This window comes from Pundamilia nyererei, unplaced genomic scaffold (genome assembly GCF_000239375.1).
Source record: "Pundamilia nyererei isolate P.nyererei 1_Seehausen unplaced genomic scaffold, PunNye1.0 scaffold00171, whole genome shotgun sequence".
NCBI classification, from domain to species: Eukaryota; Metazoa; Chordata; class Actinopteri; order Cichliformes; family Cichlidae; genus Pundamilia; species Pundamilia nyererei.
The window spans coordinates 1,042,750-1,060,580 of record NW_005187572.1 but is presented as its reverse complement, the minus strand read 5'-3'; the positions used below and the strand labels follow the sequence as shown (position 1 = coordinate 1,060,580).

Here is a 17,831-nt window from a genome sequence, read left to right as displayed (position 1 = left end):
AACAGTTAATTATAGTTCTTAGTCTTGAAGCGTTTTTTTCTTTTAAATATCTAAGTTGTTTGTATCCAATCTCAGATCTTTACTGACTCTTCTGTTAAACATGCTCTTGCAGTGAATCGTATGTGAAATATTTCTGTGATTGAATAACTAAATATGAGATCCATTTTTCTAGTGAATATAATTAAGTCATGTTTAAATAAATAAATAAATAAATATAGATTCCAGTGTTTGTCTGTCTCTGGCAACCATGTGTGACTATTTCACTGTGCTTACATGGGATTTGTCAGATGTGTCAGATAAGTGAAGGACAGCATTGCCCACCTTTGAGCACCAGATCATCATAAAGTTGTTCGACATACTCAACAAACCCAGTGAACTTCTGTCCCGGGGCCAGTAAAAAGTATACTGGGCAGCTGGATGGATAATGAGTTGACGAATGCAATGAACTGAAGCAAACTATTCTTGGCAAGCAGTTTTTCACCACAGTCAGTATTTTTACTTTAACACTGTGAGGTCATCATAGGTGGGATATTTAACCCGATCAAATGTTATATTTCAAAGCTGTTAAGTAAGGATGTAAGGATGACATAGAAGGGTTAAAGAGAGTGTATGAGGCAAGGAAAATAAAGACGCTGTGCTTAGAGTCAATGAAAACAGCAGGAGGGCTGCATTGGTGCAGGACTCAGAACAAATCTTTCACTTATATATGCAGTAAAAAGAATGTAGCGAGCAACACATCTGCTAATAAAACGTTTCAGCTCAGGTGGACTCAAACAGAGAGCAGCAGCGATGATGCTCAGGATCGCTTTGCTGTACCATAAAAGATAAAAGCACAATTGCACCTCCACTCACACATGGTGAAGCAGCCTGCAGAAGACGGAGACACTGTGGTCATAAAAGGATGGACACGGTCAGCAACGATACTCAGGCAGGTTAAACAATGCTGAGTTAGTACTAAACAGCCCAAATATCCCCCAGCACCACCACTAGCGTGAACCGCTGATGCAAGGAAAGATGCATCCACTCCCTCGCTCATGCCAGTTACACCAAATTCTGACCATCCAAATGTCACAGCAGAAATTGAGACTCATCAAACCAGGTAACGCTTCTCCAATCTTCTCCAATTTTGGCGAGCCTGTGTGAACTGTAGCCTAGGTTTCCCGTTCTTAGCTGACAGCAGTGGCACCTGGTGTGGTGTTCTGCTGCTGTAGCCCATCTGCTTCGAGACTAAGGCTACGTTCACACTGCAGGCGAAAGCGCATCAAATCCGACTTTTTTGACCCTATGCGACCCATATCCGATCATGGTCTGACAGTGTGAACGACACAAATCTGATATTTCAAATCCGATCTGGGTCACTTTCGTATGTGGTACTGAATCCGATACATATCTGATGTTTTAGAAAACGACTGCTGTTTGAACGGTCATGTCGCATTAAATCCGTCTTTTACGTCACTGACATAAGACAGACACCAATTATCAGCGCCGGAGAAGACATCGCGAACGCTTCTTGGCCATCCCGTGTAGATGTCAGTGAAACTGTCGGGAAGACAACGTTGGAGAAACGTGAACATTTTATTTGTTCTGTATAATCTGCAGATTCTGACAGAAATCTTTTGTAGTGTGAACAAGCAGACAAAAAAATCGGATGTGATCAAAAAATCTGAATTGAGCTTTAAGGCCTGCAGTGTGAACGCAGCCTGGATAGGTTCTGCATATCTTGGTTTGCATACCTTGAGTTACTGTTGTCTTGCTATCAGGGCGAAGCTGTCTGGCCTTTCTCCTCTGACCTCTGGTATCAATGAGGGATTTTCAACCAGAGAACTGCTGCTGACTGGATATTTTCTCTTTTTTGGACAATTCTCTGCGAACCCTAGAGATGGTTGTGTGGGGAAATCCCAGCAGATCAGCAATTTCTGAAGTAATCAGAGCAGCCTGGCACAAACACCCGTGGCAGTTTCAAAGCTGTTTAATTACATTTCTTCCCCATTCTCCTGCTCGGTTTTAAATTCAGCTGGTAGCCTTAACCTTGTCCACATGCCTAAATGCACCGAGTTGTTGCTATGTACATGCCTGATTAGATATTTATCACGATTAGTTATTTATATCACTTTAATGAGCAGCTGAAACAGTGTACTTAACTGAGTGTTACTCTGGGCTATTGTGACCAAACTAAGCAGGGTATAAGCCTCTGAATAAAACGTGACTACATAATGAGCTTTAGTGATCTGGTGAACAAAAATACATTTTTGAGAAAAAAAAAAGTATATCAAGTTGTTGCCTGGAGACCAAATGTAGAAAAGAAAATATTTAGAAGTTACGACAGAAAATATGTACAAGGAGAATTTATGTTCTCACATCTTAACCTGGCACTATATATTTCCCTCAGCCTACAGTGAAAGCTTTTTAAATTGACGCATTAATCATAAAACTCGATGCAGTTATGCAAGGAACCTCTGGAAGGTTACATCATGATAATGTGTGTTTAGCAGCTTCTAAAAATATCTCTGCCATCTAACACCAGAGTAAACTTTCACGTCTGCTTAGTTCCACTGCCTGAGTCTATTTTGGTTTATATGCCTAAGGACTGATTGTGCATTACCAGAGGAGCTTCATGGACTCATTTAAAGTGTCACATGGGATATTCTGCCTCTGGGCATCCACAATCCCACAGCTATACCTGGGAGGCCCTGCACAAATGTCCATGTAAAGCCTGCATTGTAACTGAACTTGCAGGAAGCATGTGACCTCCACCCTACCTCCAGATGCACTCTGTTGCAGGTGTGCAAGGTTAAACAAGGTCCTTGCCATGCCTCATTTGGAATCTGTTCTCTGTCTCATCTGTTCAGCTTTCTGGCCTTTTGTGACCTGGAGAGTCAAAGGAAGGTGAAGCACCAGATGAGCTCTGAATGCATATTGTGCAGGAGGCAGGTCATGCAGAAGTAAAATAACCTCTCAAGTGTACAGAGTAAACAGAAAGAAAGAGGGTCACAATGACCACAATCAATTAACAAATTCAAAACAAGAACTATTCAGGCTGAATGGGCCAAATCCCACGGGCTTTTCTTTGTTTTTTTTTAGGGAACTCACTATTAGAACTATTGACCTGGGCGGCTCTCAGACAATGTGAACAAGAATGCAAAGTATTTCAGTTCTAACAACATGGGAGCAGTGAATGGGGCAACCTTGAGTTTATCAAAAGCTCACAAGCCTGTGAAGCATCCATAATGCAGCTTATGGTATGGTGACATAAGAAATCATTCCTGATTTTCCCCTATATTGCAAGAAAAACGAGCTTACTGCCTTAAAATGGAAATAATATATGCTTCCCACAGGTGATGGCTGCAGAGCATCTGCACTGACCTGGCTGATTTTTGACATGATGCGTTTTGCAGTCAGGGGTGACAATGCAGGTCAGCTTTTCACAATCCGGGAGCAAACTGCATCATGCTACGACGTTGCACATCTGCAGCTTAAATCTAAAGCCATGCAGGGAAAATGTGAAATCCCACTCAGCAGCTCTGTTGTTGCCATATGGTCTTTTTTCCTTCTGAATGCTGGAGGAGAAACGTCTCTGCTGTCACTGCTGCAGCGGTGACAGCAGAGAGCGATGAGCATCAGCATCGAGCCGAGGCACAGCTGTAATAAGGAGAGGGTGGGGGTGCAGTTCTAGAAGATTCTGCAGGAATCATACGAGTGGACCTCATTTCACTGGTTTATTGTGGGAACTGTATTACTAAGCTAGGTGGTTAGCCTTCCCTGCCAAAGCCACAACGTGCACACAGTGGTGGGGACTAAAGGTTTTGGGGTGAGTTTTTTGCCCTTTAGTATTCATGCTTGCAGATTACGTGGGAATTTCAAATAACTGTAGACATGTCGGCTTTGCCTAACGCCGCATGCTAATAATAATCATAGGTGTCATTCTCATTTCTTTAGCTACCAGCTATTCAGCTAGTTAGACGTCAACCGGCTGGTTATTTAGAGCAAACGAACTTATGGGCCAAGCGAACTACAAGAAATGTCAGCTATCACAACGTTAGGAATTTGTCAGCCACATTTAAAGTCAGCTCACAACCGTAAATTAAACTTGAGGTTGACTTTTGGCGCAGACAGGCTAACCTAACAGCAAAAGATTTAGCTAGTTAGCGACTTGCTAGTTACGTTATAGGTCGTTTATAGGATGAGCATTGACGAGTCTAACGTCTGCGAACTACGCTCTTCACCCACCATCATCATATTCACACTTTCATAATCACATAGAGCGGTCATTGATGCTATTTACATTGTGACACAGTGAATTTGCCCCATAGATATTCCGCTTATTAAGTTAGCTTTGAGCTAACGTTGATGCTAGTGGACGTTAGCCTGCCTTGTTGCCTGAATCACCATCAGCATCTCTTTGTTTTACGCTATGTTTGAATCTCCCATTTAATCACTGGGGTATATAATGTTACCCTCCTCATAAATGTGTTTATTGCAGATCCAATGACTGGAACAGACTGATTCATCCTCCTCACTGCAGAAATGTCAAGTAAGACACTGGGAGTGTTTGAAACAGTTAATTATAGTCAGGCTCTTTGTAGGTGATGGTATCTAAATGCATCAGACCTGGTGTTTCAGTTTATCCATGCGAAGTGATATGACAAGAGTTGTGGAAGTTAGATTGGACAGGACTGATTCGCTTTTTTAAAAAAAAATTAATTTCTTTCCCGAAACAGAGAGACCATCCTATGCCCCTCCACCTCCCCCTGCCCCTACAACTGTAAGTATTCTCAAATATACATCCACACCCATGGGTTTTTATTTAAAACCTTTCATTCTGTTTCAGCCCCAACTCCAGCCACCCCCTGGGTTTTTTATGTCACACAAAATGGAGATTTTTATTTTGTTTTCAGGTACTGGAGGAAATCACAATCATTGATCAGAAATAAATGCAGTTTAAAAAATACTGGGAAAGACTTTCAAGTGGTATGTGGGATTTATAGCAGATTTGCATGTTTTGTCAGGGCCTTGTAGTCGCTCAGGTGCAAATATAGAGCATATTTTATTTTTTTTAGACTTGGTCAAAAGAAAGCAATGCACGAAAAGTGGCACTGAAGAGTGAATGAAGAATAACTAAAACTAATAATTAATTAATAAAAAAGATTTAGTATCAGAGTACATCTTAAAGTAAAAGTACTCATTGAGTAGAATCGTGTACATGATATTGATTGTATTGGATCATAATGACGGATTCACTGATATTCACACAGCGTCCTACACAAAACGTGTGTGAATCAGAAAGAGATGGCTGCATCTCTACTGAAATCCAAGGAGCCAAAGTGCAAATAGAGCTACATGAGTGTACAAACACCATCATGAACGATCATAAAATCTCATTTTAGCTTCGTTCATACATGTTGCATTCAAATAAAACATGTATTTGGCTTTCACGTGATTGCCGTAACCTGTGTAGTTTCTGTGTACTTTGTGTGGGAGAACAGGGAAATGTGGATCTAATGCTGAGAGGTAGTCAGAAATATCAAACTTACTCTTTGCTCCACATTTAGTTAGGATCCAGCTCACACATATGCAATAAAATGATTGCATCCAAAATATAATTGCATTGAATAAGAAAGCAACATAGAGGAACACAGCATCAGCCCCAGACATCAGTTTTAGTTTTAATACCTCATTGAATATGTTTTAAGTTTTGATGAGGAGACACTTAAGCAGGGTCCTGATTGGGTCTTTTCAGTCACACAAATAAAACCAGAATATTAGTGCTAGGCTCATATAGATTTCATGATGACATTTTTTTCCCCAAGATGTCCTCATGTGATACTTTTAGCAACAGTTCTACCAGATAAATGCAATTTAACATTTGCAGCGTTTGGCTTGTTTTATACAAAAAAATAATCTCATATAATAATAATAATAATAATAATAGGCTTACTGGCAAAAACAGTCTTAACACAGTTACTTAACTTTAAAAAATGTTTGTTTGTTTTTTTAAACAGATTTAACTCTAAATGAATTTTGCCCAGTTGCCCAACATGACTCTAATTTATGCTTCAGGAGTAAAAGTTTTCTTTTGAGAGGACCTATAGAGTCTTCTGCTCTGAATCCTTAATTTTTTTATATTTTACTAGCCGTAATTTTAGCCTGTTAGTGCTTGTTGTTAGACTAAAAAGCCACACATAGATCAAGGCAGATATGGAACGGCACCAGGCTCAACAGTGAAAGTCTGTTTCTGATTTTACTGTCGTTTGGACTACAGATACATCTCAAACAATATTATTTGAGATGTATCTGTTGTTAAAGTAGCATTAATCACTTTGGGAAGGGGGATAAACTTTATTCCTACTAGGAATAAAAATAATTCAGGAGAGGCAAAATTATGGAGACCAGAGGGGAAGAAATCTCCTCCAGCAAATTACACCAAGGACCTTTAGTACAGTTTGTGCTTGATTTTGTTTAGTCACAGAATGATGTGCTGACACACCACTGCTGTATTTTCCTATAGCACCAGCATGAATGCAAGTTTCTTTATTTTTGCATTTTCCCAGCTTCTTTCATTGGTTTCTTTATTATTTTTTCGTTGTCTTGGGCTTTCCCCTCTTCTTCTTTTAGGTCATTTCTCATTCGTGTTTCTGTCTCATTTGTTTCCATCAGCAAATGCCCAACACCACCGGGTTTGTGGGGTACAACCCATACAGCCATCTGGCCTACAACAACTACAGACTGGGAGGGAGCCAAAGCAGCAACAGTCGGGTAACGGTATGAATATTAACATAGAAGAACAAAACAAATAAATAAAGGCAGTGACTGAAAGTATAAGGCAAACCAGAAAAGCTTGCTCTAGTGAAATGAAGACGCTGCAGATGAGGCCTTTGCAAGCTATAAGACTGACTTTTCTTTGTTTGGAGTAAATCAGATTAGACATAATTTTGCTTTCCTACAGTAGAAACTCATTCCGGTACTGAGACCGAATCAGAAATGATGCATACCATCCCAAACTCCCTCTGCTGCCTCCTTCATACTGCAGACCTGCTAAGAGTCCATCTGTGTCTATTCAAATCCCACCTGCCTTTCAAAGTCTGCATTTCTGACAGCCATGTTAAGTAACCCATGCCATCATGTTGCCATGGCATTAAAGACTTTGCTGCTCGGCATGGCTCTGGCTGCTGAGCAGTAATTTAGTCGCTGCATGCAAGCTGTGGTTGGCTGCCTCTGATAATGGCATTATGTCTCGCACTGAGCAAATCTCAGCTTAAGTGAGATTTTTCTATTTGATTTTTTTCCCCCCACAGTCTGCGTTGTTGCAGTGCACTCTGTGGGCTTTCTTCTTCTTGTTTATACCTCCAAACTGTCATCAATGCAATCGAGTTAAATGATAAGAAGCTCCTTTAATGGATCTTGTGTTTAAACCTGAACATAATCACCTGCTTGTAGCGTCACAAGCTTCAGCCTAGCTTAGCTATAGTGTTTCTGTGGATGCCTCGTCACTGCACAGCAGGCGTATCTCAAGGTGACTCTTTTTCCTTTCTTTACCAGAATTCCTCTGGAATAAATATCCCAAAGCCACCCAAGCCTCCTGATAAGCCACTGATGCCATATATGAGATACAGTCGCAAGGTAGGTACAGTGTTTAACTGCTCCCTTTTGCATCATCATGTGCTCAGCTGGAAGAGAGGGATGCTTTGATTTGAACATAGTTTGCATAGTAAGATGTACATTTTGTCTTGGTAGTTGTTTATCGAGGTAGGTGTGAAGCCAGATTAAGCCAGGAATTACTTAGAACTGTCTACATCACATAGTGGGATTTCTGAGCTTGGAAATGCAGCTTAAAGCACACGGCCTCCTCTGGTTTGTGACCTCTCTGCAAAGAGATAACCACCTATAGCCCCTCCAACCCAACCCAACCCCACACCCATGTCTGGTTCTCATCACCAGGTTTGGGATCAAGTAAAAGCCTCCAATCCTGATCTGAAGCTATGGGAAATTGGGAAGATAATCGGTGGCATGTGGAGGGACCTCACTGATGAGGAGAAACAGGATTATTTGAATGACTACGAAGCAGAGAAGGTTGGTTGTTTTACAAGGGGTGTTTATGGGGTTTTTCCTGATGGGTGACAGTAGATGTGTCCCCGCTAGCTGTGGGTCCCTCCAGTCATCATTCCTTCCTGAATAAACCTCTTTCCTCATCTTGTCCTAGATACAAGGGTCCACATTGTTGTGTCTGCTTGCCTTCTCTGTTTCCTTGTCATTCCTTCATCTTTTCCACTGTAGATTGAGTATAATGAGAGCATGAAGGCCTATCACAACTCGCCAGCCTACCTGGCCTATGTAAATGCAAAAAGCCGGGCCGAGGCAGCTCTGGATGAGGAGAGTCGCCAGAGGCAGTCCAGGCTGGACAAGGATGAGCCTTACATGAGTATTCAGCCAGCAGAGGATCCAGATGGTAAGGCGCCCTGGGCTCTTTAGAGCACTGCCACAGAGTTGTAATTATTGTAGCACGACCACACAGCGTTGCGAGCGCGCACACCCAGAGAATGTGTTATCCCCCCCCCCTCCCCTCCTATAGCGCTACAACCATTAACATCTTTGGTAATGGTACCTTTGAAACGCCATTTCTGCTTTCAAGCTTCCAGCCTGGGACCAAAATTTGCCTTTGTTTTGCACACGTGTTTACATTTTGTAAGTATTTTTGGCAATGGTTAAGACATAATTGCAAAATTTACATTCTTTGCTCTGTTGTTATAAAGCCTGACTGATGCACGCACACACACACACACACCATGTTAGACAGAAGCCAGAAGAAGACGTTTGAGTTACACCCACCTCAAGGAAATGATGCTTGTCTGGGGTCTGGCTGAGTTACAGTAGACGATAATGATGCACAGGAAAACTACAGATAAAACCGTTGCTATTTAGAAACACCCCAGACCATAAAAATGTCAAAGCTGGTATCCCAGTGGGCTTTGTTCTTAACAAACTGCACGTACAGCGACGATTAAATAAGATTTAGCTCTCTGGGTGGAGAGAACAGAGATCACTCTTTATTAAAGTCTTCGTGCACTTCTACTCTAAACATCAGTTTGTTGCATTGTTTATGAACATTAAAATGGGTATTTTTGAGGTGCTGTGGTTTGACTCTACTAGAAAATAACCTGAAACAGTGTTCGATGTGGAGACCTTACCTTTTGAGAAATATCCCACACTTTAGTGAGACGTCATTTGTGATCATAGAGAAGCTTAATGCTCTCACACGGCATTCGGAGTGGTAATGGTTTCCTGTTTTTGTGTCTTGAGCACCTATGTGGCAAACGACATTCATTTCTGCTCTCTGGAAAGTTTCAAAAGGTGCACACAGAGGTGCACAGCACCAGCAACCTCAGGTGATACCCAGTGAGCAAGGGCAAAGCTTGCCACAACAAAGTCAAAGCAAGTCTGCTAAATGGAAAAATGGCGAAAACACAGGTGGATTGTTGTTAACGGGTAAGAGTAAATGGATGTCTTTTTAAACATGTATATGGAGTATAAAAATACACTGTATTTGTTTCTGTAATAAAGTTTAGTCCCTTTAAATAAGAAATTACCACAAGCAGTAGGTTCCTCAAACATCCCTGCAATAGTCCCTGCTCTTCTCTGAAGCCTCGGTGAACTCAACAGCACCAGGTCTCCACCTGCTGCAAGGCCTGGTTTGTGGGGCCATCGTTCTCGCAGCGGATTTCCAGAGCAGAACAAGAACGACTGCTTCAAGCTGCAGTTTAAGCTGTTGAAGCTGGAGTCTGTCCGACGGCAGGGGGAGGGATTTAAGATGCTTATATTAAGAGCCTTCAATAACTTCCAATGTATAATCATACATCACGTGAAAACTGTGACTTTATCATTGTCTCACATCGTTGTAGAGCAATTCTGGCAGAGTTTCTTTACAGCTTTGCTTCAGTTCATTCAAGTTTGTGGGCGCTGGTTAATGCACAGGATCATGATCAGGTTGAGGTCTGGACTTAGACTGGGACCACCACCATGCATCTTCATTCTATTTCAGTCATTCTGTCGCAGATTTGCTGCTGGACTAGGGATTTACTTCCTGTTTAGTGGCTGAAATCGGGCCAAGCTTTAGTTTGACTCAAGAATTTTTTGCGGTCTGGTCCCGTGGCTGTAAAAAAACAAGCCCAAATCATCAGCCCCCTACCATCGTGCTGACAGTATGAGGAGTTGTGGTGGTGCTGTGCAATCTGATCAAACGTCTCCACTTTGGTCTCATTATTATTATGTCTCGTGGTTTGTTCAGATGCAACTTTAGAAACTTAAGAGAACTCTACCAAACAAGCCATACTTGTTCCGTCTTCTTCTAATTGCACTACGATTATTATGATTAGATTCAAGATTCAAAGCGTTTATTGTCATATGTACAGAAGACATAGCATTTCTCTGTGCAGTGAAATTCTTCCTTCTTGCTGTCATAAAGACAAATGAGGATAAAAAAATAATGGAAGATAAATAAGTACAAAAATAAATAAGTGAAGACAAGTGAGGTTTGCAGATGTCGACGTAGATGGATGTACATGTACGTACGCTATTATTATTACTACTACACACTTTAAATTTTCTCCTTCGCTCATAGTTCACAAGGTTTGTACCATAAATATGCTACTAAAGCTGGATTAATTATTTATTTTTGCTAATCCGATGGTGTTGGAGCTGTGGTAGCAGATTGGTGGTCTTAACGTTGGCTGCTGAAACTATTTTTCATGCATTTTATTTTCTGTGTTGTAGACTTGATGTGGCAGTCATGTGACAACACACTATGTTTTAAACAGGGGAGTATTAAACATTAACGAGTTAAAAAACAAAGCAAAATAACAGATGTGAGATTATGTCGATTGATTAGTTTTCGATTAATTGGCTAACTCTAGTCTGAACTTGGGGTGAAGTTGCTGGGAAGTCGACCCCTGGGAAGATCCTGAACACACCTGAATGCTCCAGACCAGCAAACTTCCAGTGGTGGTTACCGTCGATTACGATCAGTTCATCGGGTGCATGATTAGCAGAACCTGGCTACCACTTTATGCTCTTACTTTCTGTGGAAGGAGTCGGTGGATTACATAGAGTCCTGTAAAAACGCTGTTTCACTCGACCAAATTTCAAGTCCTGCTAAATGTATATGTCACTCTGTGCCAGGCTGTGTGACATATTACAGTTGATTGTTAACTACCCATCAATTCATGTTCTTTTCTTGGCTGCTGATCGAACCTACCATCACAGGGGATGAGACTGTCACAGCTGACAGGCTAAAAGGCAGGTTACACCCTGACTGCATTATTAATCCATTAGTGTTAACTATTTAACTTACTTAATAATTAGTTTAACTACTTAATATTTGTGGTGCTGACTAGCAAACCTTGACTGGTCATGCACGTCATCTCAAAACCTTCCTAGGAACAAGTCTTGCCAGTCAACAGACATTAATTTTAACACATTATTCAAAAATTAATTTAATTGTGTGCTTAGTGGGAAACAGTCAAATCTGATTAAAAAACACATTTTAAATGTCAGAAAACTTTTCAAAGCGTTTTCCACCTGGAGGTCTATGTACAACTCAACAGTTTGTGGTCTAATATAAATTTCCCCACACAACCACAGTTTGTTAATTGCTGAGCACTGAATACACAATTTACTTTATCAGTCAGCGTGAGCTTGTGAAAGCTTTGTGACATTTATCGTTAATTTCCACTCATCTGGGCCCATAAATCACTCGCCGCGCTCATATAGAGGAAATGTTTTGCATACAGTGCAGTCTTGGGATAGGTTTTAATTTCTAATGAAAATCTCTTAGGTGGCTTTAACAAAGCCGTGCACGTGCACTGCTGCACTTTGACATCTTAACCTGCACTTAAACATCTTATACACACTATTACACACTCACTACAATTACAGGACTCTACACACTGTCACTTCAACAAATGCCACTTAAATGCTCATTGCACAGTTTTGCACAAACTGTATATACCAGCTTGTCTTAAATTCTCTAAATATTGAATGCATTTTTCTTCATTATTATTATTATTATTGCTATTTTTCTGTTATTTTCTTCTTAATATAACTGCACACTTTCTATATGCTCATGTAAAGCTGAGGAGCACGAGCCAAAGATTTTCATTATGGGTAAATGTTGCTACACTGCTTATCTGCACATGACAATAAAACTTGAAATTGAGCGAATAGAAACGACGGTTCAAGTCAAAGCTGTAATCGGTGTCAAAGATGCTTTCAGGATTTCTGTGCATTTATTGGGAATACATTCCCAAATCAGTGGTAACAGGGTAATTTAGCATGAATATTTTCTTCAGGCTCTGTTTGTAGGTTTTTACCTTAATGCACAGTCGTCCTGTACTTACAAGACAACACAGAGAAACATTTACTGATGAATGTAAATTGCAGAGTACGGCTTAAAACATCTGTCCACATACTGTGGGTTATAATTGGCTGCCTGTGCCATTCACCTACTTTGCTTAGGGATGTGTTTGGACATAATGGCATATACTTAGCTCGAACTCTGTATAAATATTGAGCCATATCCTCCGTATGTTTATGCCGTCTTCATACATGTTTGCGTGATTCTGTTTGTATTGTTTACGTGGTTTTTTGCTGAAGCCTCTTTTGCTTTGCTTTCTGAAAGGCCCATAAACGTGTACGGCAACAACTCAGATGAGTTTCTTGTCTTCAGATTACGACGACGGGTTTTCTATAAAGCACTTGGCCGCGGCTCGTTTCCAACGCAACCACCGTCTGATCAGCGAGATCCTCAGCGAGAGCGTCGTCCCAGACGTGCGATCCGTCGTCACGACCGCTCGCATGCAGGTCCTCAAACGGCAGGTCCAGTCCCTGATGGTTCATCAGGTAGGATCAAACTGGGATGTTTAAACGCTCACTGACGGCTCTGTTTTTATCAGCTCGTTAATTCCTAACTGTGGTGCCTGCGTGTCTCGTTTCCCAGAGAAAACTGGAGGCAGAGTTGCTTCAGATTGAAGACCGCCATCAGGACAAGAAGAGAAAATTCATCGACGCCACAGAGTCGTTCACAAACGAGCTCAAAAGGGTACGGCGTCTTTTACATTGAACTCTGTCATTGCCTACTTGCACGCAAGCTTCACTTTGCGTGACGTGTGCAGCTCTGGTTATGGGCCTTTCTCCATCTGCCACGCAGGCCCAAGCTGCAGCTAACTCCATCCACATGTTCTGGCAATCATATAGCTGTCATCATTCACAATTTGTAGCCTCCATTATAACTGTTATTTTGTGCAATGGGCTGCAGTGCCCGGTGTGCACAAAAGGTGGCGCCATTTATATTTTACAGAGCTTGTTAAAGACAGAACAAGTCTTTAAGTTGACAGACCTGCTGTAGGTGCTCCCTAGACAGCTGTGACATCACATTCAGCCTGCACAAACATGTTAACACCAGAGTTATACTGGTCATGTTTTCCAGTAACTTTTGTTCTTTCTTAGTGTGTTTAGAGCGAGTGTGTTTAGTTTTCACCAGTTTAAGCTTTACAAGTATTAGAATATAAAGGAGGTATGATAACAGGAATTCAGGATACAGATTACAGTACAAAAACAACACTTTGTGAATACAGTCAACATCCTGAGTGTCAAAACATCTGCACCAAAGGCTCTGTGACCTGATCCGTGTACTTTCTAACAAGCTGTAATTTTATTTATCCTGCACAGACTTGTTAAAACCACAACCATCACAGGCTTATATTTTCCAGTGAGAACGAAACAGAAATAAAACCTTTTTCTTTTTTTTAATTCCACAAGTTATGATTGAAGAAGTTCAAAATCAAAATAAACAAAACACATTTTGTGTCGGCGGCTGACGTCCTAAAAGACTGAAACCAAGGAAAGTGCCTCAAGATTGTTTTTTAGTTTTTAAATACAGTGTTTCAGTTTTTGTCAAAGTGTAGTGATTATCTTTATTTCATTTTGCTCAAAAGCTTCCAGGTTTAGTTAACTAACCTTTCAACTCCCATTCTGAGTCATATTTAACCTTCCTGCACTATTTACTGAATCAACCAGTCTTTTCACTTGAATTTGAAGCAACTTGTACAACTTATATGATGTTTTTGAAGAAACAAATACAATTGACTAAAGAGATTTTGCAAAGTGATGCACAAAGCTAACCACATGAGCCGGACGTTTAACACAATGGTACAGGTGTTATATTTTATGCATCGTAGCGCAAAATTCGGGCGTCGCTAATCATGTTGATGAAGCACGTTCAGGGTGCGCAGGAAGCAATGGATGGAAACCGTCTGAGGGGTAGGGGGGGTGGGAAGAGGAGAAAGACACAAATCAGTAATTTCAGATGCAGTTTGAATAAAGGTCATAGAGTGTGTTTTTGTGCATGGCATGAAAGAAGTAGTGTTTAATGTGAGCCTTGTATGACTTGTGCTATGATTTATTCATGAAAGCAGCCACTTTTACATTCCTCATTTACTTGAGTCATACTACAGAAACATGTGAAACATGTTTAAAACTACGATTTACTGCATGCACTGTTCTGTTTCTCTGCTGCTTCTCTGCCACACATCATAAGTACATCACACTGAAAAGAGTGGTGGGTGGAGGACAGCCACATGAGGTTGGAAAGTCCTGATTTAAATACCCCGAAGAGCGTTGTAGAGAGTGCGTAATGAATGTCAAGTACTGTTGTTTTGCCTGTGTGTGTGAGAGAGAGTTCTGGCAGCGTTGTGTGGTTTATAGAAGAGATAAAACTGTTTTGATGCGTTTGTGGTTTCCAAAAAGAAAATTAGGTTTGTCTTTACAGTTCTGAGAAAACAGTCAGAGGTTTCAAAAATAACTTATTTATTCCACATTTGCTGTTTGTTGTTTTCAGTTGTGCTGCATGAAGGTGGAGGTGGACATGGAGAAGATTTCTGCAGAGATTGCTGCAGCAGAAGAAGCAGCCCGCAAACGGATGGCAGAACGTGAGAAGGATGCAGGAGATCGAGGTGCAAGAGAGGCCCCGACCTGCGTGCTGGCAGAGGAAGACAAACACATTTGTGCAACACATGGCAACAAGCCCCAGCAAAACTCTCTGAGCGAAGGCAGCAACAAGGAAGGCGAGGAGACCCAATCCAGCACTACAGACGCACCAGGTGAGCAACGCTGGACACTAGTCATGGCTTGTGTCCAGCGCAACACTCTGAGCAGCTTAATCTGTGGTTTAATAGCCCGGTTTAATAACACGTTTATATTCTGTGTTTCATATATTTAGACTTTTTCAGACTTCTCAATCTTATTTTGAAAGCTCAGTCCTGTCCAGGGCAATGAGATATGCAGCCATCTATCCCTAAACTCATGTGGCTCTGTTTTGAACTGCAGCTAGTCGTTGTTCGAGTTGGTAGGTCAGTCCAACCAACACTGAGCTGCAGGGACCACCATCACCTCCTGCAGTCCACGATGGTGTAGCTCGAGTCTATCGACAGTATGATATATTTACATGTATCCTTTATATATTGTCACAAAGTGTACATGCTAGTAAAAGCATGGGTCTGTCTGCTTTCATGGCTTACCTCTAGTAACTGAAGCCTGAAAATAAAAGCGGTGATGTAAATGCTGTGAGAGAGGGACAGCGTCCGTCATCATGCTGCAAAGTTTACAAGTGATGTCAGAGGCTTAAAGCAAGGCAAGCATGCATTTTGTGTGTGTTCAGACAGCTGTGCCCTTTGCTCATTCAGCTGCACCGTCTCTGTGTCAAGCAAACAAAAATCTGCTTTAAGGTTGTCAAACAGGTGTTTCACATTGACTTTTTTACCTTCACGAGTTTTTAACAAGCACTGCTGACGTCAGATCTCTCAGAGTTTCCTTTGGTTCCGCCTGGGTTCACTGTCTTGGTCTATTTTAGTAGCAAACAACAGTGTAACAGTTCCTTGATCAAGTTCTGCACCAACAGCTTCGCCCTTCCCGCTGCACCACTGAAAACTGCTACCTTCATTCATGAGCCTCCCTTCAATATGAAAATATGTGAACTGTGATTGGAAATGCCATCCCTGCCCCAGAAATGCTGGTTGGAAGATCGAATTAATAATAACAAATACATTTCTTTGATTCAGGGAAGCCAAAGACCTCAGAGGAACTTGAGGCCCACCCCGGCAGCGAAGAGGGGGCGTCAGAGGACAAAGAGAGCGTCCCAGAGGGAGCCATGGAGGAGGGAACCAGCGACAGCAACACGGGTTCAGAAACCACCTCCGCTCAAACGGAAGACGCCACGACTAGCGAGCCATCAGAGGGGCCCAGCAGGGCGCGAGCAGCCCACTGAGTCCGGCAGCGGGCTGCGTGTGAACTGTCAGGCTGTTGGCCGGGCTGCTGCTGCACTCTGACGATTACAGATATTGCACAGTGTCATCTCAGTTGTCAAAGCATATGAAGAGCATTCAGATGGGCTCGATGTTTAACAAGCCTGAGGCCGAGTTCGAACACTAAGGCTCGCAGACACACTCTGAAAAAAAGAAAAGAAAAAAACCTGCACTGGAAGCCGACAAAGCAATGATAAAATCAATGGCTGCTAAATGTGCCACAGAAGCCCATGTGAAAGCACTATGTATTCTCTCCACAGACTGCGTTGCCATTTGGAAGAACCCATACACGCCCTCTTCAGCACATACTGAAACATATCTTTAGCACTCTCTATGGCAGAATCCTGACTGTCGCAATTCGACCGTCACACGAAACAAACATTGCTCAGTGTTATATTGAACTTTGTATTGTTGTGTCATTGTTGCTTTTCTTGTTGTTTTTGCATGTTTTTTAAAATGAGTTGTAAAGAGTGGAGCCAAGTGACCATCTCCTCGGCAGGAGAATATTTGTTTACTCTCTGTATCAGTATTACAGTGGCAGTATTGTCTCAGGAGTTCGTAGTCATTTAGTAGTAGCTATTTTTGTTATTTATTATCAGCTTTTTTAAAAATTATATTTGTGTATCGGTTGTCCTGGGGCCGGCCCAGTCCATCCGTGAGTATATCACATGATCATCAATGCTGTACAATGCTCAACTACCAGTGTTCTCAAGTTTGCTTGCTGTCAATCAAATCAAAAGCAGTATGCTTAGAACATTTGTGTGTTAAGATCATTATTGTGGTTTTCAACAGAAAGCCTTTAAATGTACCGTAACAGTGTAACGAGGTTTGCTTAAACATGGATTTTCATAAAAAGAGCTTGAAGAACATTCATAAACATGCAGTCTTAAAATGAATTTCCTTTTGCATATTTATACCAATAAAACTTTTCTACCCTGAAGGAAACCGCTCGCTTCATTTTTACCCCTCGGCCACAAAAGGTTGTCGAGGCTTTGTTGTCTCCCTGCCGGGCAGGCGCATCCGCACCCGAGGTTGTCAGGGATAACTCCAGAACGAAGCATAGTAGGACTTTAGATACCATGGGGGTATCTGCTAAAAATCTCAGACAAATTTGAATCTCAATGACCGTGGCCTAAAGGTCAGAGTTCAAGTTTTCTGAAAATCTTGTTAATGCAATGACTTGAGAACAAAGCAGCAAAGGTCTTGATGTTGAATCAACTTTTTGGGAAAGCAACACAGGATTTTGAAATTAATACCGTAGGTATATTTGCTAGAACAGCGGTCCCCAACCAGTCCGTGAGTGGTTTGGTGCCCGGCCATGAGAATTGAGGCTCGGGTGTGAAATTCATGGTTTTCAGGGTCTTTACCTGTGTTGTAGTTTCTTATTTTGAAAGAAATATTTACGCATTACCATAGCAACCAGAGAGGAGGATGTTACTCTCAATGTTGGTTGTTTCAGGAGCACGCTACTAATAAAGTTACACA

General features: G+C 41.6%; 1 protein-coding gene across 3 annotated transcripts; it reads left to right on the top strand.

Annotated features, from left to right (window-relative positions):
- The first annotated feature begins 3,495 nt into the window (after nucleotides 1-3,495).
- LOC102209691 (SWI/SNF-related matrix-associated actin-dependent regulator of chromatin subfamily E member 1) lies at nucleotides 3,496-17,285 on the top strand. 3 transcript variants are annotated; one of them, XM_005746026.1, is made up of 11 exons: nucleotides 3,497-3,808; nucleotides 4,481-4,531; nucleotides 4,719-4,762; nucleotides 6,655-6,753; nucleotides 7,537-7,617; nucleotides 7,936-8,067; nucleotides 8,272-8,443; nucleotides 12,716-12,888; nucleotides 12,986-13,087; nucleotides 14,885-15,146; nucleotides 16,104-17,285. In XM_005746026.1, exons 2-11 carry the CDS (start codon nucleotides 4,525-4,527, stop codon nucleotides 16,307-16,309), a joined length of 1,278 nt encoding a protein of 425 aa, XP_005746083.1. In that variant the 5' UTR covers nucleotides 3,497-3,808; nucleotides 4,481-4,524; the 3' UTR covers nucleotides 16,310-17,285. The 3 variants fall into 3 exon arrangements, with proteins under 3 accessions (XP_005746084.1, XP_005746083.1, XP_005746082.1); XM_005746025.1 differs by having other exon boundaries at nucleotides 6,655-6,759; XM_005746027.1 differs by lacking the exon at nucleotides 7,936-8,067 and having other exon boundaries at nucleotides 3,496-3,808; nucleotides 6,655-6,759.
- The last annotated feature ends 546 nt before the right edge of the window (nucleotides 17,286-17,831 follow it).